Genomic DNA, 22,531 nt, shown 5'->3' with positions numbered 1-22,531 from the left:
TTCTCAGAACAAGCAGCTACTTTTTGCAATTAGTGTGTTGTGCGTTTGCTTCTTATTGTTAGGAATCATCAGGGAAGCAAGATTTAGTGATCAGTAGTAATTATCACAGATTAAAATAAGGCTTTGATGCTTTTTGTGCAAACAGCTTGCATGGTGACTTGGCCTCCAATCCTTAATTTCACCAAACCAAGATCATTTGAAGACATCAGAAAATCATATAAGGAGGCGAAACCTCATTAAAACTTGAAGTTCACATACAACTTGTCAATAGAACAGGCTCTCTGAGGGGTAATGGCAGGCTGTTGTTTTTATATTAGGACGAGGAGTATGTATAGAATACATAGATTCTGCATGAGAAGATTTGCCTAAGGAGCTCCCAGTCCTATATAAAAAACCCCTCACTGGGAACATACAAGAACTCCTATGGCTGACAGTGATGGGCATGGTTATTCTATGTAGGATCTTAGATCCTGTTGCATTCAGAAGGTACAGGGGTATAATACTTAATTATTATTAATTATTATTTTTGGCATTAGTAAAATTTCCAAGTCTGTGACACAAGTTATGGCTTTGTGCACTCAGGCCCTGGATCTGCTTCTGTAAAGGGGAGGTGAGTGAGGGATGGAAGCAAGGGCATGTTGATCTGTAAGCTGCACCTACAGAGATTCACCAGCCAAAACCTCATCCTCTGGCTGTAGTAATGGCTCTGTAGCCATTGCCTGTCCACACTCTGAATAAGAGAATTTTTGTTCTTTTTTCTCTCGAGGTTGTTTGTGAAAGGTCCTTACTGTGTTCTGTAACTGAGGAAAAGATTTGGAGTGGAGCAGATTTAGCAAGCAGTCTGGGTTGTGATATTTGTGTATCCCCAATGCATTTGCAGCTTATTTCAAGCATGCTACAAGGCGCCAATGTATCTAGTTCCATTTGCAAACACATAGGACCAAGTCTGTAAAATTATTTTAAATGTCCTTGAAGTTACGTTTGTTAGTTCAAAACCTGAGATTAATGAATTGTCCACTCTAATTCAGAAGACAGAATATTGTTCTGTTACTTGTGACCACGATAGCCTCTGTTACCAGCTTGTGCTGTTAAACTTTCAGCTTCTTTGCACTACTGCAACTTCTCTCTTAAATCTCTTATCTTAAAGGGATATACTTATTATTTTTAGCAGCATTAGTATGATGAGCAACATAACTAAAATGTTCCTGGTCTGGGAGTCTTCACGCCTAGTAGAAAGGTAGATCGCACGGTGGGAGACCCACTGAAGGTGTTAGCCTGAAATTATTTTTTTTACTGTTGCCTGGGTTCTTCAGAATTGCAGTTCATTATATCATCCTTTATATATGATGCAATATACAAATGGGAGTCCAAGACATCTCCCATTAAGTCTTTTCTTCCAAAAGGAAATTCCACATCCAGTTTGTATGCAGTTAAAGAAATAAACACCGCAAACACTTTCTGCTTTGCAATAGTTCTTCCGTGTTTGAAATCCGAGCTGTTAAATGTTCTAGCACTGGAAACGTTTTTACATTTTTGCTGTAATTGTGCTAGTCTAAAGAACAAACATAGGTTGCTCACTTTCTCAACACTTGCTTCAGATTCCCAGGCTGCTGAAAATACACCTCTTGATGCATTAGCAGGACATAGTTCATTCCTTCACAATGAATTGATTTTGCTGACAAACTTTGTGTCGAGTGTTCCATTCCTGTACAGAATGCAGGCAGCTAGTGAGCAGAACATGTCTGTGTGTATGCAGCTCGCCGGAAAGCTTAGCAGGATGCACAGTCTGAGTCTGAACTGCTTGCATGCTCCAGGCTGCACTTGAAGGGATCGGGACTGACTGCATCAAAGTCTGCCGTGACTCCTGGAGTCGAAAACATGTGTCCTAAATGATGCGGGAGAGCATTACTGGCTTGCTGCAGGGAGCTGCCTGCTAGATGTGCTGGCTAGCTATGGTAGTGACAAGGAACTGTTGTGCTTGAGGATGAACAGCACTGGGGAGTGCTTTGTAGCTACCCAGGCTTCCCCATTCTGTCCTCAGCACTCTCCCCTTCTGCTCTGCTGATAATGAAGCAGGGAAATCACTCAGGTGCACATCTACAGGCCAAGGCTGTACTTCTTCAGTTCCTTTTCTCTGGTTGGCTTATGGACTCTTCTAGGGTATAATCGAAGAGGCAAGATTCTGTAGCAGGAGCAATTCTCCAGAAAACTTTTATGGATTTTTCTTCATTTCCAGTTTTACTTAGTTGTTACACTCAACATACTCTACTTCTGTCTTGTGACTGGAGTATTGTATTTCAAGCCAATAGCACAAAATGGTTCAGGGTTTCCGATTTCACTTTTGGCTATTCCCTTTTTAGTGGTATTATATCAAGGAAGGCAAAATTACAAGCAAGGTGCTCTGACTCCATCGTTAGTGCTGATTTTCACAAGGGTGCTTTTCCAGTTTTGGGGGTAGAAGTTTAAACATGCAAATTCTGTCCCTCAGGCAACAATTTAGCTCATTAACCTACTGTATTACATAGCCCAATGAAAAGGTTTTTAGAAGGCAAAAGACACATAGAAACCTTGTGATATATTGGCTCTGCCATATTTTTCTTCACTGTTACATTTGATGCTCTGTAACTACTAAAGCCTATGTTACTCTCGGGGAACCCAATGTGAACCCAGTGTAACTGTCCTTCTTTCTTCCCTCAAGTCCATTGGCCACAAGCCAAAGGTCTCACTCAGCACTTCGGGCCTGATATTCTGCCTTACATTAGTATAAATGCAGATTCATTCAGCCACCTAAGTCACTTCAGGTTTTTTCCAGATCAGAATCTGACCTGCTGGACTGTGCAAGATCTTTGGGTCTTGTGTAGGAACCATCGCAGATTCATGGTTTTCGGTGAAAACATAGATAAATATATGACATCTCAAACTGGACTTCCACTTCAGCAAAGGAAAGTAGTGGAGAGCAAGGCTTTTTCTACCACTTTACATTTTTTATAACCACCTGGCACAACTTTTCACTGAATTCAGAGATTGTACACTCCAGAATCTGCAAAGGACTAGGAATGATCAGCTTGGCAAAGTGTGGTGCTAAAGAATATTCTTGTTGCCAAATCGTGTCAATGATGATAAAACACATCTGAAAAATTACCTATAGCCACCTGCCCTCCCTGCGCATCGCTAGTTGCCAATTTCTTTATGGTGTTTTGTTGAGCCTATGAAATACTGGCTAGGGGTTCTCATCCCAGGAGAATATTAACAATAGGGAGAAAAAAAATGTAATTTCCTATAAGAAAAATACTGGGTTTGTGCCAGACATTGAGGTGTTTCATGCTGAAGATCAGCAGTCATTCATCACAGTGGGTGGTAACAAGGCTTTTGTAATTGCAAATTAATTGTTTTGGCAGGAAGGCAGTGGGTTGCACTCTCAGAGAGATAAAACCCCTAACTGTACAGCACACAGAGAAGCATGCTTTTTTCAAAAAATACTCTACAATCTTCCAGTGCCAGTAAGGCATGTTTTCCAAGTTCCAAATGTTTGGGAACATCAACAAAATCCTCTATATGCCTCACTTTTAACGATTAACTCACATTACATGATAAGAAGAGCAAATCAAGGACAGCTGTGGTTGGAGAGGTGTATTCAAAACTGTTGCAAACATAGCAGCAAACTGTCTTTTGTTCTAAAACTCATTACAAATTCATGGCTTGACCCGCCATCTGTTTATGATAAACCATGGACAACTTGTTAATTCTTTATAAAGGTCATCTCCTTCTACCTTGGAGAAAATAACTTTTCTTGTTGAACTGAGAGAAAACTCTGCAGGAGGGATGGTGGCTTAAAACTGCAGTCGCACGCCGCAGCTGACAGACCTTTTCCTGCCTCTTACTTGCGTTGGCTTAGCGAACAGCTTTCTGATTTATGGCTGCTCATGTGCGTTCAGCACCACAGCTAGAAACTGACGTTGGAAAATTGTCCACAGGTCTCACTGGTGCAAAACAGTTGTTCTCCAGAGAGTGATACAGCTGGATATGAGAGAAGAGGACCCAGCAGGCTTCTGTATTTTAACTTTCCGCATCTGTGGTTGTAGGCATGGCCAGGAGCCAGGCCATCAGTGTGTCCTAAACCTACCTACTGCCCCAGTGGACTGCTCTAAGTTGCACTGCTGGTTCTAATCCCCTGAGTTGTTTTTTTCCTCCGGCCCATGGTCACTGATGTGCAAATCACAGCCTCTTTTACCAACTGTACTGCTTTAGTGTGGACAAACTAAGAAATACAGTTTCCATACCTGCAGTGCAAATACACACTGGAGGAAAGAAAGCACAGCCAATACAAGTTCAGCTTACCTACAGGCCTCTGTATGGCCATGGGACCATCACTTAATGAATTTACACTGCTGAGTCCTAGCCATCAGACAGGTCGGTGCCTTGCTTGAGATAGTTGTTACGCACCATTTACCATCATAGTAAGACGAGCAGCTCCTGGGAGTAGTTTTATCCCCTCTCCTTGGTAACGGCTGCATTGCCCTTTGAAGCAATCTCTCTCCACTCACTGATTGCAAAGAGAACCTAAACAGAGCTAGTTCAGAAAGATGAATCTTACCCTTTTTGCTCTCTGATTTTCCGTTCTCCACTTGTGAAAAGTCTTCTGCTATGGTCAGAGGTGTAAAAATAGTATATTGGCACTAAAAGAAGTTTGAAGCTCTCTCTAGACCTTGTGATAGCTGTCAGCCCCGGTTAACGCAGCTATCGACACAAACCTAGGCATGGAAAGTGAAGGGAGAACCAAGTCTTGATAATGCCTTTGAGGCCATGACTGTGTCATGTTTGCACAACAGTTTGCACAGCTCATCTCTGCTGGAGTTTCTGGGAACAGCCATAGTAGAAATCATTTTGATGGTTCCTTAGAAAGGAGAGCGCTGCAAAGAGGCCGTATTCATCAGTGTTTTGTTTGAAGTGGAGCACATTCTGTTACACTGTTATTGTCTCATGTTCCAATACAGCCTCCAGTGATCCTATTAATTGGAAGAATAACTTTCCCTTTTTGACACTTCTTATTTAAAAGCCTCATTCATTAGGTGCATTTTTGTGATGGAGAATTAAAGCCTCCCACCAAGATCAGTGGATTTGAAATGGAATGTCATCGCGACTATTTCACTCCTTTTAATGTGAAAAAGAAGAAAGCACGCAGGACAAGCCTGTTCAAATATTGGCATTCGTTTTCTCTGAATTACTCTGAGATGTTACAGTGTTTAGGATGACGTCTTTAAAAAGATGAAAAGTGGGTAATTCACTATTTAATGTTTGTACTGCTCAACTGGAGAGGTTTTTGTCCTTTGAATCCTTACAACATGCAGTATGTGTCCCTAGTAGGGACTGCTGTAATTGTGCAGTCTTTCCAAAAGCCTAGGGAGATTTATAATGACCACTGAGGCATTAAGGTGACAACTTTCAAGAATATCTTTAAAGAGCAATTATTACCAACCTGCTGGTGATCCCTGGGTTGACGATGCAAAGTGATGAAACACAGCGTTCATCGTCTGTTTCAGAGCTGAGTAGCTCCCTGTCCAGGGAACACTCAGGCAGAACTGACATGATGGAGATGAACAGCCTCTTGCTGAAATAAAATAATCCTAATGGGGTCTTTAATTACTTTTATTTTTTAATAAATTGCATTCAGGTAGCATTGATCATTAAGTGATGAGTAACTAAAATGTGTTCAGTTTAGTTCAGTTCCCAAGATACTCTTTCAGGATACCATCTGTGACAGCGGTCAGTGTGGGACTGTAGTTCATGTAGCCCATAAAAACATTGTTCAGCATTGGCGTGAGTACATATGCTGTGGAAGTAGGGTAAATTCTTCAGCAGTCAGCCTGAGTTGAATTATGCGATTCCACGGTTACATAGTTATAGTTTTCCATTACTATCTAGCTTGAAGTTAGCTTAATTATGTTTTTTACATAAGGTGTTTTTCAGCATCATTTTCATGAATTTTTATGGATGGACTAAGCTATGGAGGATTTCTGCTTGTACCTGCCACAGATCAAAACACTGCACACAAGCTATAATTTGGCACCCTGTAGGCAATACTGTATTATTTCATATCTTTGCTGTTATTACTTGCGCTCATTCTTGAAATCCTGTTTTTAGGTAGTCCTTTGTGGAGCCAGGAGTTGGATGCAGTGATCCTTGTGGGTCCCTTCCAACTCTGGATAAACTGTGATTCTGTGACATGAATTCTGTCCGATTGCTGTGATGAATTAAATGCCATTTCCTCATTAGCATCCACCTGGGCTGCATTGCACAAGTACTTAGGGCACTGTCAATACCCAGAATATTCATGCATTCAGCTCTTAATCTCTGAACTCTCTGTGCACAATGGAACTTTTCAGAATAGCAAAGTCAAGCTTAATTAAGCAGTGAGACATGCTGGTCAGGTCTTGTTCCTTAGGGTCATGCAGTTTGAAAGCACAGCTGTAGGCAGTTTGCAAAGATTGCTTCTCTCTTCTCCTTCTAAGATACTGTCACATCAGCCATGAGCATTTTCTGCTATAATTTATTGTTTCTTCCCATTCTGAGTCAGAAGGGTATGCATTTTTTCTTGGTTAAGTTAAACAAATCAGTCATTTCACAAAAGTTTCCAAATGAAAGATTGTTGTAAGCAAGACCAGATATGTTCTCTTTACAGATCTGGGGTTTAAAAAGAAATTAAAAAAAAGGAAAGGAAAGAATAGGGAAGCTTGAAAAGCAGCTTACAGTTTGCTTTGGGCTAATTAGATGTTATCGGCGAAAAGACAGAAATCTCTTTCTTTAGCATGATGCCATGGTGAAAGTTGAACTGGTGTTTATGAAAGTGTATTGCATGTTACTTTTCAGCTAAAACTCCAGAGTTTAAATTAGTGATACTCATAAAAAGCCTGATGGTAAGGTGTGTAGAGCACTGACTCTCTGAGCACACACATGTATACCATTAAAGTCTCAGGAACAGAGAAATTCCAGGACATTTGTCATTCATCTCAGATGCTGCGTTAGAATGTTATTAATAGGAACTTGCCTTGCTTTCTTTCTGACTTTCATAGAGGCAAAAAATAAAGACTCCCGGGGGAAAAACTCTGCCCTATCCTAACGCCTTGAAATACTTGAACTCTGAAGTCAGTAAAGCCTGACTGTATCTCTGAATATTGAAGCTTTAGCCATAGTGTTATCCTTGGCTTCAGCAACCTTCAGCAAACTGGGGACAAACTAGTATCTGTAAACTTCAGATGCCTGCAGACTGATGAATAGAGAAAAAAAATCTTGCCTTCAGCTTAGTTATGAGTGTTATCTTGAACTCTCTCTCCCCACAACAGATCAGCCTTATTGTAGTGCATTCAGGATTGGCTGAAGGGATGCTATGACCTTCTGCTGGAAGAAGCAAGTCTCTTACAGAAGAGACGAACATCTCTTAGAGGTTACAGAAATGAGAGTTTTAAAGGTGACGTGTGGTCTGAGTGCATCCCTGTCAGGTCAGCAGCCCTCAGCTAAGGCACAAGCAATGCTCGTTATTCCATTCAGCCCCGAACAGATCCGTCCTGCCTGTCCTCTGCCATGGTAAATCTGTTCTTTTTTCTGTCCCCATTGAGCCTCAACATGGAGATTGTTTGGACTGCTCCCTCTTACACATTCCTACAGCTGCCCAAAGGCAGGCCTGCCCTGGCTTAATTCATTCTTATTCCTCTCTCTGTCTCTGGCTATCTTTTGTACATCAGGAGTTGATGAACTCCCTGACAGATCTCAGCATTTACTGTAAATTCATTCTGGTTTAATACCTAATATTCTCCTGAGGCATTTGCTTTCAGAGCAATTAGACATCTGTCCTCACCTTTGGTAGATTTCAGGCTTTCATACCAGTATCCTAAGGTGGAAATAGCATTCCAGCTGAAAAATCATAGCTTGGTCTTAAGGTTGGAGTTTTTCTGTGAGTAAATCTTCTTTAAGCTGATGAATGCAGCTGCTGCCTTGATAATTTGTGAGTTTATTTCCTTCTGGATATCCCCACTGGCTTACATGTTACTGCCAAGGAATGTGAATGGAGGCATTTTTGTATTCCTTTTGCCTTCTCAAGTAGTGCTTAAACTGGGAGTTAAAAGGGCTCTCATTAGGTTCATTTTTCGTAACTGGTCGTTAACCCCCTCTTTCTTACAGTGTTGAACAAGCCTTTGATTTTTGCTTCTGGGTCGATTTCTCATTTACAATGGCTCCATTGTCAGTTCAGTGTGTTGTGGCTAAACTATGTGAATTTTGCGTATGCGTTTTTCTGATAGCGATATCACTGGCAATGCCTGGTGGAAGGGAAGAAAACACTTCTTTGTTTGACACCAGTGTTGCTATTCAACCATTTCCTCGAGTCCGTGGTTTTCCAGTGCAGGCAAGATGCTTGCGGATTTTCTCTCAGCGCTTGCCTAGCAGCCCGGGAGGCAGGCAGAGATCCACGCCACGCCGCACGTGGTTCCAGAACTGATCTCCACATTCACAGATCACCTCCCTCCGTTGTGGCATCAAAACGTGTGCGTATTTTGAGAGCCACATAAATGCTTATAAAAGCTTTTCTGATTTTCAGAACATTTTTGTTAATAGCAGTATAACAACTCAAGTCAGTGTCCATCAACAGCATTTGAAACACGGTTGGTGCAGTTTCACCGTGCAGCCCTGGAGCCTCCCAGCCTCCTGCAGAGTGGAACTGAACCAGCTGGAGATGGATGAGGTGCTGGGCTGCAGGCGTACTTTCAGCACCAGCCCACGTTCTGCCCCAGGTGTCATGCTCTCACTGGCAGCTGTTGGCTGCCTGGAAGTTCCCGTTTGCAAAAAGGCTGCAGCAGCTTTCCCGACTCAAGCTCCTTATACCAGTGTCCAAGCCCAAGCGTCCTGTATCAGAGGGCACGGAGTGAATCCAGCCCTGAAAATTTTTCCATGGATATACTAAATTGTTCCATAAATATTTGGGAAAAGAGAGACTGAAGCGATGCATTTAGCTGTCCAGAATAGGAGAAAAGGTATTTATGGGAATTTGCTGTTCAGTTGGAGTTTGATTTTTATGCCTCTTTTAATGATGTCCTCTCTTCATCGTGCAGCATGAGTAACAATTCCCCCTTTGTATGTATTTTGTATCTATTCCTATTTCCTATTGAAATTCCTAGGAAAGAGACTATCCAAGTACAGAGTTGAAAATTTCATCTTAAAATAAGCCAGATGTCCAACCTTCCTTTAGCTGCCAAGCCCAAAAGAGTTCAAGAAAGATGTTAAAATCCGTCTTCCTGGCTGTGAAAAACTAATTGCATAGCATAGGTGATGATCCCAGTCTCCCAGGAGAAGGAATAAAACTGCTTCGGGCAAAAACTCTGCTGTTATTTGTCTAAGGATTGGAGTTGGCAGTGTCTGTGGAAAAAGTTTCATTGCTTGCCCTCCTTGCTGGTTAACAAATGCAGAGACAGGAACACAGTCAAAGGTAGGTGAGCGTTTGTATATCAGTATCTGAAAACCATATTCACCTTATGAGAAAAATATTTCTCTCTCTCTCTTTTTTTCTTTTCTTTTTTTTTTTTGGTGGGGGGTTAAGAGCATTTGTAAGCGCAGGGAGCGCCTAAAAGCCAGAGACAAAGGTCTCAGCCTCACTATATTACAATCCTGTGAAGGAGCCCCATGGTTATTTTATGCCTATGTGATAACAGCTATTCTGTATGTAAAATGGATGTGCAACTCACTCCCCTTGAAAGAGTTTTGTGAGAATTAAGACCAGTAAGGCACTCTGGAGACCACAGGTGCCGTTGAAATCCTGAGGATAAGAGGTTGAGTTTGACCAGTGAAGTAGAAGGGACTAATAGTTGCGTTTAATCAGGATAAAAATTATTAATTTTAAACCTAAATGTAGTGGCTGTGACTGATTGTCTTCCAGACTGGTAGAAATCACTGAGGATGCACAGTGCTGGGGAACAGCAGAGGGGCACCCACGACTAATTCAATGCCTCCATCTCATCCCAGGAGCACACGTTATGAAGGGGGGTTAAATACGGGACTTTAATGACTGCAGTTTGGAATATCTCACAGCAGGACATACAGGAAAGGGCTCGTTCTGCATGGTCCTAAACACCATAACAATTGCTGAGGTATTAGTAGGCAGTCACCAAAATGTCACATAAATTCAACATCTGAACATTTAAGCGCAAAAAAATCTGCTGTAAACTCCTGTGTTGACACTAAACTTGAAATAAGAAGTATATGAAGGAAAAAAAAAAAAAAACACAACCATTTATTAAATAAAAAAAGAAGTTTGAAAACACATATAAACTTTTAATTTAGCATGACTGCTACCTTCAGAATACAATAGTAAGGTCTTGGAGGGGAAGTATGGCTGGAAACAGAGGTAAGTTGCGCACCAGAGTGCCTTAGTGGCAAAGTCCAGAAGGGATCTGAGCCAGAGTTTGTTCAGAATGGAGACATTCAGTCCTGGAGAAACAGCATTTGGGGACAGAACAGGAACAAAGAGCAGGTGGACACATTTTCTCTCAACAAAAGCAGATACCAATTTGGTGAGTAAAACAAATAGAGAAAAACTGCTTAATAAACAGTCATTAATGTGACTGATGGAAGATGAAAATTAGGTAGAGTCTATGTTACTTTTGTCAACAGGCTTCTCTGATCCTGCAGTTCCTCCTACCCAGAAATGAAGAGCGCACATCATATAAATGTATTTCTGCACTGAGCAGTCTGAAGCAGGACTTCACTGGCTCTATTTTACTGTTCTGTTCATCTGAGCCCATTCTGCGTCAGGCCTTGCTGTGGTGCATGAAGGAAGAAGTTCCCTGTGCTCCAGCCCAGAACAAAGCCATGCTTCTCGTATCAGATTGTCTTTGAGAAGCAGCAGGGATTTCTTATGATACTTCTAAAAGAAAGTGATAGGTGGGAGAGGTGCAGGGCTACGTGCATCCATGTGTTCTCCTGTCCCTGGGTGCTAGTCTTAAAATCATCCACACTGCGTACGCATCGTTCATACTTGAACTTCAGTCCGGCCCCGATGTTGCTTATCTTTTGAGCCTCTGAGATGTTCACCATGCCATTTTCAAGAAACACTGCTCAGAGGTGATAGTATTTACTGCACTGACCTTTTTCAGAAACAGCGGAGGACAGAAAACATGATCATTTTGACACCATCCTAATTAGATTTCCTGACTTTTCCCCCACCTCCTTTTCCCCATCATTTGCTTGTGTGTGGCTCTAGCAGAAATAGGAATCTTACCAAAGTCCTGCAACCCATTGTTTCTTTATTTTAAATACAAGGTTCTTTTATTAACTCCAGCTGGTGCACCTCACTGTGTTCACTGCGTTTGTTTTATTAAAATTGAACTGCGTGCAAGTAGGACATTGTAAATCACAAGTGACTGGGCCAGAGGAAGAGGGAGGGAGAGGTAGGGACTCCAATTGTATGACAACAAAGAGAGCATATAAACAGGCTGGGCCTCTTGACTAATAGAAGCCAAAACTCATGGAGTACAATTTGCAATTGCTCCCAGAAGGACAGGCAAGTGCCAGACGGTTAGCGGGGATGGATGAGTGAGTACTTGAATACCTGATGTGTTCTCCCGTGTACTGGAACGGAGCTTCTCTAGAGGTCTGGGCATGCTGTAGGAGCTGCCTGCCTCTGCTGTAATCCTTGGTTTTATCCCATATCAGTACCTGGCAGTGGTCATCCTGTCTGGGGAAGAAGCCTTGTTAGACTGTCCAAGTCTTGGGGAAGGCTTTTGAACCAAGGCAGCCAGCTCCACTGGGTCCCTCATGGATAGGGAGGTGGAAGCTGCTCGTGCAGTATTAGGCAGTAGACATTTTCCAGCTCTGCGTCTTTGTGGCTGGTGGAGGGAATTGCATTTCTGCCTTCTTGAGCCTCGTAGGTATCCGGAGAGACAGCCAGTGTCGGTGGGCTCAGGGTGAAATGAGTCCAGACAGAATGACTACAGCTCCCTTAGCTGTTCTTCTGCACACAGCGCTCTCTGGAGTTGCAAAATCATAATGGACAAATGCAACAAAAGCTGTATGAAGATTCCCTGGCTGACAAGTTTGCTCTGTGTTGAGTCCTCAGCACCATACTTAGCTGCCAGCCCGCTGCACGCTTCAGTTTTGGCACTTGTTTTCATGGTGTTCACGTACATGTGATTTTGAAGCTACTCTGCTTCGACCATGTCTCAGTCCCTTCTCTCCTCCAGTGCTCCTCAACCTGTGGGAAGGGCCTCCAGTCACGTGTGGTGCAGTGCATGCACAAAGTCACCGGGCGCCACGGCAGCGAGTGTCCCGTCCTGTCCAAGCCAGCGGCCTACAGGCAGTGCCACCAGGAGGTCTGCAATGAGAAGATTAATGTCAACACAATTACCTCGCCCAGACTTGGTGAGTGAGGGGTGTTGGGGTGAAGGACCAGACAAAAAGCCCAGGGTCCCAGCGTGCCTGGTGTTAAAAATAGTAATAAAAATGAAAAATGAGGCTTCAGAGGATTACCTGGGGCCAGAATTTTGGAGAGGGCCACCCAGCCAGACCCTTGACTAGTGTGGATAGGTCCTCTCTTAGCCATTAATCCCTGTCTCAGAGCTCAGCAGTGGCTAGACCTGAGGGACCAGCAGGAGCAGACAAGTGGTGGGGGATTGACTGATCACAGAGCTGAGGGAGCTGACAGACTTACCTTTCTCAGTCCCAGACAGATCTCACCCTGCTTGCTCTGTGGTGGATGTGAAGTGTGGTGCGTTACTCATCTGTGCCCCAAGGAAAGTACACGACCTTGACAAGCAGAGCATGGCTGGCTTTGTTGTTTTTTTTCCCCCTTTCATTTGTTGCCACAAGAATGTGGTTTGATGATTTAATTTACCCTGGGAGGCAAGAAAGCATCCAGCCTCCTTCTGTGAACACTGATTTTCTGCCACTGTCCTTCCCCTCAGCCTCTCTGCATCCCCCACGTACCTGGGTGAGCTGAGTGTGCGGTGACAGGCCCTCTGTTCCCAGGAACACCTTAAGTCTGTGTTTAAGAAATGGCTCTAGTTAAGAATGCTTCTGTCAATACAAAATTGGGGGAATCCATAATTTTCCATGTCATATTTGTTTAGTTTATATGGGGATAATTTTTTTCTCCTCAGATTTCAGCTGTTTGTGTTCAGCCACGGCTCCAGGAACCGATTTGGTTTCTTTACATTTCACACATCATCACCAGTAAAATGAAGCTAAACTAAGCCATCAGTTACTCTGACACAGCCTCATCCATGCTTCCTGTTTCTTTCAGGACAAGAGGCTGGGTTGTAAACAATGCTGCTAAGGTCTCACTAGGCAGAACAGCTTCCAGTCCACAGCCTCTTTTAGCCTAAGAAGCCTCTAGCACACAAGAAAAGGCAGAGTTGCTAAATAATAGGGAACCATTCCTAATCACACTTTCTGAGGTTAAATAACACTTAAACTGGGACTGGACTTGAGGCTTGCTTCTGAACTGAAATTTGTTTTCCAAAAGTTTAACATCTGTTTTTTTAAAAGAGTATGGGAAATTTTATTCTTGCAAACGCAGTCATACTGAGGCGCTTTTAAGCTCTTTTGTTTAAGAACATCTGAGAGTACTTCCCAGATATTTTAGCACTGTGAGCATAGTGGAGGGAAAACATTTCATTTGAGAAATAAGCCTTTGATACACTGATGAGACAAGAAATCCATCCTAATTCACATTTTAGGGCAAAGCAATAAAAAGCTCACGTGTTTAGAAGACTGAGGAGGCTCAAGTCCCTGCTGAAAGTAATCTGCAAGTAATTTGGGATGCTTTTGTTTCTGAACCAGGCTTGGAATCACCAGGGCCAGAAACAATGATATTTTATATTAGCAGAAAGATACATCATTGAATGTTTTACTCTTCCTATATACAAGCAGGTTCCGTTGGATTATTTTTAATTTCTGGGTTTTGTAGTAGAAACCTCACAGAAAAATTTATACAGAAAAAATGCAGTAGACTACAAAACTTATGTTGCCTTGTCCGCACTCCAGAATGTTTTTCATCCCAGGTAATGTTGTCAGAAATATCTAAGACTGTAGTTCACCTTGCCTGGCTTTCAGTGTTTCGTGTCCAGTGTCCTTCAGTGAAGACACGTTTAGAGGGGATTTATTCTGTCCCCATGGCACCTGAACTATGTTACTTCTAAGGCGTGCTTATGTCTTCACAACCTATAAGGGTTCTTGGACCTCTAACATATTGGAGTCCTACCTTATTTGTAGCTCAGTGCCCTTCTATTATGTAAAGATTCTTACGGTGTATCTCAGACGTTCTTGCAAGATGTCTAACTTACTCAGCTGCATCATGTTTCTGAAAACTGCCTGGCTGGAAGCGGGAAAGCAGAGGGTACTGCAGATCTAACCCCCTCAAAGATCCCCTTCACTGCTGGCAGACTCAGAAGTAGCTCTGTCCTCCCTGCATTTAAGATGGTCAACTTTTTTTCTCACTTTTTTTTTTTAAATTGGTTTCATGTTTCTTTTTGCTCAGACAGTGCAACTTCATTACATCAGATTCTATTGAACTTTTACTACTTGTCCAGTTAAATGAAGCTTCAGTGATACGCATTCCTACCAGATCTACTGCCGTGGTTTTCTGGTGTTTGGCACTGAGACTCACAGCTAAATTCAGGATAATAATGGCCTTTCTTGGTTTCATCTGGCAGAGATGAGAAATGATGGACTTGAGATGCTGCTGGGTTAGCACCTTTTGATGTGTTCTCTAATTAGTCCATTTTTCCCAACCTTAAAGGCAAGAAGATTTATTTAGAAGATTTTCCAATCATCACAACATTCATAAGACTGCTACATGCAGTTTGTAAATCAGGTAGCATTAACTTGACTGCATTCACTGGATTTATGCACTGTTATCATGTGCAGTTTTTACTCTTGTCACTTATTCATAAAACCACTTGTGACACTTTAATGATAGCGACAACAGATTCAGCAATGGTGTCTTCACACTACTTTCCTCCTGCACAAACATTTTGTCAATCCGAGTGGGTTTCTGCCATCCAGCCCCCTTCCAGTAGCTAATTGTTGTCCATCCATATTTTACTACTCTAAGAATTATTTTTCCTACCTATCAGTTTAGCTTTATATCCATTAAATGAGGTTTGCTTTTGCTCCTCTGCAAAAATATTTTCCCCTGAGAGGATGATGGCCTCTCCTGAAAGTGTGCCTTAGCAAAGCACTGTCTGGAAGCACACAGCTTCCCATTGACTGCTGGGAGGTGTTCTTGTGCTTAAATCTAAGCTGAGGCTTTAGGCATTTCGTTCACGTAGGTCTCCTTGTCACTGTGACAGAATAGGTACAATATGAGGAGCTCTGTGCTCGCGCAGTCACAGCCAGCTTCAGACTTGCAACAAGCACTTCCAAGAGCTCTCTATCCATTGCCTGTGATCTCAGTAGAAAGAACATCATCCGGTCTCCAGTGTTGACAGGTTGAGATTTCTTCTTTCATATGCAGGGATTTTGATCGCTCCTGCAATGCTGTTGTCTAGCTAATCTGCTAGTTTTTCCTTTCTTTTCTTGTCCAAAGCTGCTCTCACGTACAAGTGCACAGGCGACCAGTGGACAGTGTACTGCAGGGTGATCCGGGAGAAGAACCTGTGCCAAGACATGCGGTGGTATCAGCGCTGTTGCCAGACTTGCAGAGACTTTTATGCAAACAAGATGCAGCAGAAGAGTTAATGAACCTGTGCTACTTCTTAGGGTATTACAGCTATTCGTATGTAAGTCACGGACTAGTAGGTCTGAGTACTGGAACTTCATGAGTTTGCTACAATGTGGTGGATTCCAAAGCATACCTAATAAGACTTGAAACTAATTCTACAGACTGGATACCAAAGTAATCCACTCATCCACCTTAAAAAAATTAAAAATAAACATAAAAAGCACACACAAAAACAAAACAAAAGCAGAAAAGAGTCATCTCAAGGAGCCAATCATTTTATCATATCTTGACATCTTTACCTTTTTCATTAATGCTTTTTACTTTAATATATTAAATCACCAGCCACTGGATGGCTTGCTACCATTAAAAAAAAGGACAAGAGTTGCAAGGTTGACTAAGGTTATGGGTGCCTCCATGGAGGAAGGCCTCTGGCAAAATAAATCAGCAAAGGTAGAGACATTACTTACCCTTTTAATCTTGGTTTTCATCTGATGTTTTTAATTCCCAACAGTTATCCCACTGTGGAGGGGACTTGGAGGGACATGCATAAATTAAATGCTTAATTTAAAGAGGGGATTTGCTGTAAAAAGCTCGTGAAAACTGATAGCAGAAGATGGACATCTCTGAAATTCCCACAGAAAGCTCAGTACAGTTATATCCAACATTCCAAGTCATATTTTTTAGAGCAACTAAGGACTGCTCTTCTTTCCAATTCTAAAAAACAATCCTCTCTCTTTTCCCCAAAATAATATAGTTTCTTTTTTGAAGCCTAATTTATGAGCTTAATGAAATGGAAGCTTATTAACAGCAGTAGGTAGTAATTTTTACGCAAAAACCGTACACAGCAAGGTGGAAAAAGCCAGAAATCATTTCATCCAGCAGAGCTTAGTGGGGGATCGCTTGCTCTAATCTCTCTCCAGTTTTTAGAAGGCAATCAGATAATGAGACAATGTTTTTCTGTTTGTTTGTTTTTTTTTAAGAGGACCATGAAACTGGATAGCATTGGTACAGAAACAGGCCTTGGAACAACATTTGAAGGATGGACTGGAGAGCAGAACAGGTGTTTCCTGTCTCTTGGCTCTTGTATACAGCTGAGATTATGTAGCATTTTGAGTCAAAAGTGCTATAAGCAATACAAGACATTCAAGATGAGACCTTGAGCTTGTTGAAGCCCTAAGGCCAAGACTTCTATTGCCTTCAGTAAGGGTTAGGATTTTGCTCACTGTATTTTAATGCTTTCTGCCTTAATTTTGTGGTGCTGTCAGGTTTGGTGCTGTTGGATTGGTGCTATCAGAGCACTTCGAAAGTGCTGCATATATGATATTCTCTTCCATGTGTCTGCACTTTAAACCAGACTCCTCTCTGATATGCGAGACTTGAAACAGGAGCTCTACCCAGGGCAGAGTTTGTCCCCTCTGTTAGCCCTACAGACCAATGTCTCTCTATCACATCTTGCTCCAGCACGTATCATTTCCCTTGCCAGGCTCTAAGGCCAGTTGTGCAGTGGTTAAGTTACAGCTCGCTCTTCACAATACGAACAGAGCCTTTTGGATGAATTGCAGCTTTGTACTCGCTCTAGAACTGTGTGTTACTGTTTTATTCCTCGGAGATGAGTGCAGAACTAAGCCCAGCTATTACCCCAGCCCCTGGGCCGCTCAGAATTGCAGCTCACACCTGTCCTCAAGTTGTCTTTGTTGCTGTTGTCTCCTTTCAATGCAAGGAGGGATAAAGACTCTTAGTACCTAACGTATCTTTAAAGCAACTCCTTCTTCCTTATTTCAATACTCAGAATCTCACTGGAATAACTCATTAGCGTTTTACCAACAGCTTTTTCAAGCACGGAGAACTAATATCCATCAACAGACTAATACTGCGTGGGCTTCACATTCGCATCTGTGCTTATGAGTGCGACTGAGCACGTGTGCAAACAAGGGTTTGCCTGTATGCACAAAGCCACGTTTGCACACAATTTTTTCCCAAGTGCCTGTCACAAACAGATCTGCTTTCCTGTTCCCCAGATGATTTTCTCTATTAGGGAAATGATTCTAACTTGTTTTTGTTAATACTGGATGTTCTTTTGGCATCTGATTGTCAGGATCAGACCTCCTTCTTCTGTTCTTCCCACCCTGTAGCCCAAGTGCAGAGGTTGTGTAGCTACTTAGCAAGCAAGCAATGGAAAATGTTGTGAGAGGGGTGACATGGAAGGTTTTTGCAATACCACAATGGTGTCGGGTTAGGCAAATTTATAGGTAGATGTACTGCTAATGAGAAAGTTCCAAGAGAGCAGACAAAGCCAAGAAAACCTAATTTATATTGATATTTTATAGCAGTAGTTTCCCCTCTTGCCTGCTGTCATAAGCTGCGGTAACACAGCCCTGCTGCACAGCGGGACGGTGACTGTCCTTCCTGCCTCCCCATCGCCACAGGCACCTCGCAGCATCGTGGCTGAGCTGGCTCTCCTCACATCCTTCATTTGGTTTGGAGTTTTTCTTTTAATGGGCAACATTTGCCCGTGAATTGGCCTGAACTGATGAAATGCCACCCCCTCGCTGATCTTTTTTTGGCATTGCTAACATTTACATTGGCCTGTTGAAGGATTTGCCGCTGGGCTTCTCTGTTTTCTTGGAATAATAGTTTGTGCGTTTGTTATTAATGGGAATCAAAGGTGTTTGAATTAATTTTTAAATATCAGGGGTTATTTTTCCTTCTGGTGCTGATCTGTCACCCTGTCTAGGCAGTAGGTGAGCTCCTAGAAAGGTGCATAGGTGAGGAAGGATTTTAATTATTTTTTTCCACAAATAATTCATGGTGGCTACGTAGACTTGAGGCCTGTCCCAGTACACTTGGTCCTGGATTTTAAAGGACATTTGGTCCCAAGTTCTGGGTCCTACCTAAGGAAATATGAACTTAGAAGGAATTCTTCTGAATATCTGAGCACTGAAAACCACCTCACTTGCTCTCACAGTCCACAGATTAGTATGCATCAACCTTTTTTTAATAATCAGAAACCAACTTTGATTAAAAACTGATGGCACAACACAGCTCCATTTTATAACATTCTCTTGCTTTATCTGGTGACAACCCTCCCATTTTATAATAACCAGAAAAATCAAGAAAAAAGAGTTCAATTCTGTTCGATACTCATGCACTTCTGTTTTGTATCATTTTATAGGAGCTTTACTATGAATTTACAGCTATGCTCTGCCCTCAGTTACTCCATCCTGGTGATAGGAAAGCTGTTTGTTTCGGTGTATCTATGACAATACATTTTTTTTTAGTTGTTGTTCGTAAAAGATTGACACTCTTTAGATTACAGTGGTGGTATTTCCATATTGTAAACAATACTCTGTACTGTTACTAAAGTACTGTACATTTCTAGTTGCACAATTGTGTTATTGAGTGTAGATTCTCACTATCTCATGTATGGTGCTAATTTTGTTGGTGGAGAAGAATCTTAGCAGTCGATTATTGCTTGATATTTTATTATAATACAGGGATATATCCTCCATGGCAATAATATCATTTAAGTTTTTCATTACAGAGTGAAATGTATATATTTTTCCATTAGTTAATTTGCATATGTACTGTATCCATGGTAATTTTCTTCTTGGTGCTGGTTATAAATAGAAAAGATAAAAACAGTCAAACTGAATGGAACCAGTTGTAAATGAAAACAAAAAAAAAAAAAAGAAAAGAGGATCATACCATTCTGAAAAAAAGAAATGAGTATGTTGAATAATAAATTTATTTTTTCCATAACAACTTTAATAAGGTTTCCGAACTTAAAAAAAAATAATAATAATACAAAGCAAATCAAACAGCTAACATGAAAATTAAGAGCAGGGACTGAAGCTGTAAGCAGTACATCATGCATCTGTCTAATACTGGACTGAGACTGGGAAAATTGGTTAAGTCTAGGCCAACTGTTTGGTAGCTGTGGTAGGTGTAAAAAGCCATTTGTCAGCAAAAGTCTGGCATCCTCTTGTTCCTGGTGTGCTAACAAAGCAAGAAATTACGGGTCTTGTCCCGACCGGGTTGCAAAATAAAGCGCAGGGAATGTTGATACCTGCTTATTGTCTAGCAAGGTCTGTGGTCAGTGACACAACAGCAGAAAATGCCTGTGTGGGGAAAACGAGCCAGGCTCCGTTTGGGGTATCGCTGGGTATGGCTGAGCAGGCTGCGGGGAACCTAAAGCTTACGCGTGGAGGGAGAGACATTTTGCAAGTGCTTTTGGGAGAGGTTGCTTTCAATATATGTTGGAGCTGAGATGAAGTGGCAGCTAGCTGTGTGTTTAATGGTAGCTGCTCCATGGGCGCAACCTGATAACGAAGGCTGCTGAGCATGTGGAAATTTATATTGGAGCTAAACTATTCCATTCCTTGGAACGGTATCTACATAACCTAGCTGCACACTGCTCTGGTGTGAAATAAACAGAATTACTTCAGTGCCAAGTGTTTTGGATGTGTTTGTTGTAGGCACCAGCCAGAATCTTTGTACTACTTAATTCCTCCATCACCCTGGTGAAGATGTTTGTTGTTTTTTTCCAATAGCTGCACACAGTTATGCCTGTAGGATCCCTTCCCATCCTGTCTTATAAAGATGCCATCATCCATATCCCATGCCAGCTCAACTCTTGTTAAAAGGACACTTTGGAGATGGGAGCAGCACCTTTCTAAAGCAACCTTAAAAACGAGCCCTAGCTTCTGCAACTGGTGTGAGAGTCCTCCTCCCAAAATGATTTCCAGAAATTGAGTTTATACTTACATTAAAAATAGAGTTCATTTGCTGATCTCACGCTGGCTTCTTGGTAATAGCATAGCACTGATAGGGTTCCTAGTTTTCCAAGGTAGCCGTAGGAGATACCAGTCCAGCTGCCATCATACACATGACTCTTAACAGCAGCAGAATTTTAGGAACTCCATCCAAGTGTTGCTGTATATTAACACATCATCGTGTTTGTGTATTGCCTGGAGTCAACATATGATTGCAATTGTTGACCTGTTTAAACAATAAAACATAGCTATAAGCCTTTGGAAGCCAAAAGGCATTACATTAAGCTATGGGATATGGCAAAGGGTGGGAGGGGTGTAAGGAATGCTGTCATACATTTGGCTTGAAATTTTCCTGGTACATGCCAACATGTCGTCTATAAATCCGGTAGGCTTATGTACTTAGTTTGCCTATTTTGCATGTAGCAGTTTGCTGTTTTTCCTTTATCCCTAAACCCCATCTTCCAAGCAAGAAACCGGCTGGTTTGGAGCCATTTTCCTTGCCCGTGATCTCAGTTGTCTTTTTAAGACACCTCAGCCGAGCTCATTACAGGCAGGTGGGGTCAGATGGCTCCGGTGCTCTGGCACAAAAGGACCATGAGGAAAGCATAATCTCTGCCCAGCTGCTTGGAACTCACTTTTGCCTCCACAAGCTCCACCTGCTTCTTTCACTCTCCTCCAAGCCCTGATGTACACAGCAGCCTTCGCCGTCTCTTGAGCTCTCACAGCAAGCTGGCAGGACCCTGCTTTCTCTGGAAGGAAATTTCTTTCTAAAATGCTTAAAAATGGAGCACCAGCATCAGCCCCATGCATCACCCAGAGTGTTACTATTGGAGGACCTTCTGCTGTTGGTAGAGGAAAACTGTGTGTTACTTTGTGCTTTCCCCTACGCCACATGGTCCACTGGAAAAGACGTGTTTTCGTACTGGAGTGTCAGCACAAACACCAGCGTGCTGGGGAGTGCAGGCAGAGAAGAACCAAGCCAGATGCCAGGTGAATGCACTCACACTTTCCTGACGGTGTAACAAAAGAAGCCCAGGTAACCTGCTTGCAGACAAGTTTCTTGTACCACTGGTTGGTCATCGTGCTGTGTGAATGCACCCAGAAACAGGCAGGCTGTGGGAACAGCTCCTCAACAACATTTCTTAGAGTGCTTGGACCTGTGCTGAACGTGCCAGATAATACTTCTCCATACAAGTTGCCCTTCAGCAACCTGTTTACCTTGATTTGTAGGCAGGTCAGTAGGAAGACGAGTTCCTCAAATGCTATTAAGGCACAAGACCAGTTCTCTTTTCTAAGAGAGCATTTTTATTTGTCCTTCTGTCATGTCTCCGACTTCTCTTCGCCCTCTTGAGAAATGAGCCTGTCTGCCTGGAGAGAGACTTCCCGACAGCATAACCGCCTTGGGCAAAGAGGACTGCAGCGTCTTCACTTCGGCTGGGAAGAACTCCCTGCTTAAAAGGAGAGTTTAAATGAGTGTGTGTAAGCAGAGAGGGGCCACAAACACCCCCTAGCAGTAACCACCCCAGAAGGCAAACGGGGAGTCTCCAGTGCTGACCTCTGTGTGTCTCACATGGCCTCGTCTCTTTTCATGTCCCTTTCATGTGACAGACCCCACGATGAATGTCTGGAGGCTGCACTGTACCACAGTTACTATTTTGTCAGAGCTGCTGGCTCTGCCAAATGGTGGCCAGACACTCGGACAGACTTTCCCAATTAGCAGGGTCCTGCAGCTGATGTCTGGGGCTCGCATGTGTGTGCCCCGTGCTTTACCGCAGCCGAGACGCCAGCTGGGTCCACGTAGCCCGGGGTAGGTGTCAGCCTCGGCCGCCAGGCTGGAGAGGAGCAGCTGGGCTTTGGAAAGCTGTGGTTTCTCTCAGCTCCTCTTGCTTGGCTGTGAAAGGCTCCTGTTTGGGTGGTTAATCCTTTCATCCCTCTGCAGCCTGGGTGGAGCTGGAGCCTCCAGCGTGACTCGTCTGGTCATGCCATGGGCCCTGGCTTCCCCTCGGCCTCAGGAGGGAGCTCCACACGCTCACTGTGGTGGATCCCACAGGGCGTC

General features: G+C 42.8%; 1 protein-coding gene across 2 annotated transcripts in view; it reads left to right on the top strand.

Moving 5' to 3' along the window:
- ADAMTS17 (ADAM metallopeptidase with thrombospondin type 1 motif 17) overlaps positions 1-20,150 on the top strand; it is a 177,361-nt gene extending 157,211 nt beyond the window's left edge. For both annotated transcript variants that reach the window (XM_040570362.1, XM_040570361.1), the window contains 2 exons: positions 12,225-12,402; positions 15,569-20,150. In XM_040570362.1, coding sequence (XP_040426296.1) covers positions 12,225-12,402; positions 15,569-15,720 — 330 coding nt within the window. In that variant the 3' untranslated portion in view covers positions 15,721-20,150. The remainder of the gene's footprint in view (positions 1-12,224; positions 12,403-15,568) is intronic.
- Positions 20,151-22,531: the final 2,381 nt, after the last annotated feature.

Source organism: Cygnus olor, chromosome 11 (assembly GCF_009769625.2).
Source record: "Cygnus olor isolate bCygOlo1 chromosome 11, bCygOlo1.pri.v2, whole genome shotgun sequence".
In the NCBI taxonomy this organism is placed as follows: Eukaryota; Metazoa; Chordata; class Aves; order Anseriformes; family Anatidae; genus Cygnus; species Cygnus olor.
Note: the sequence above shows the minus strand (reverse complement) of the source record. Positions and strands in the feature narration are given on the sequence as shown.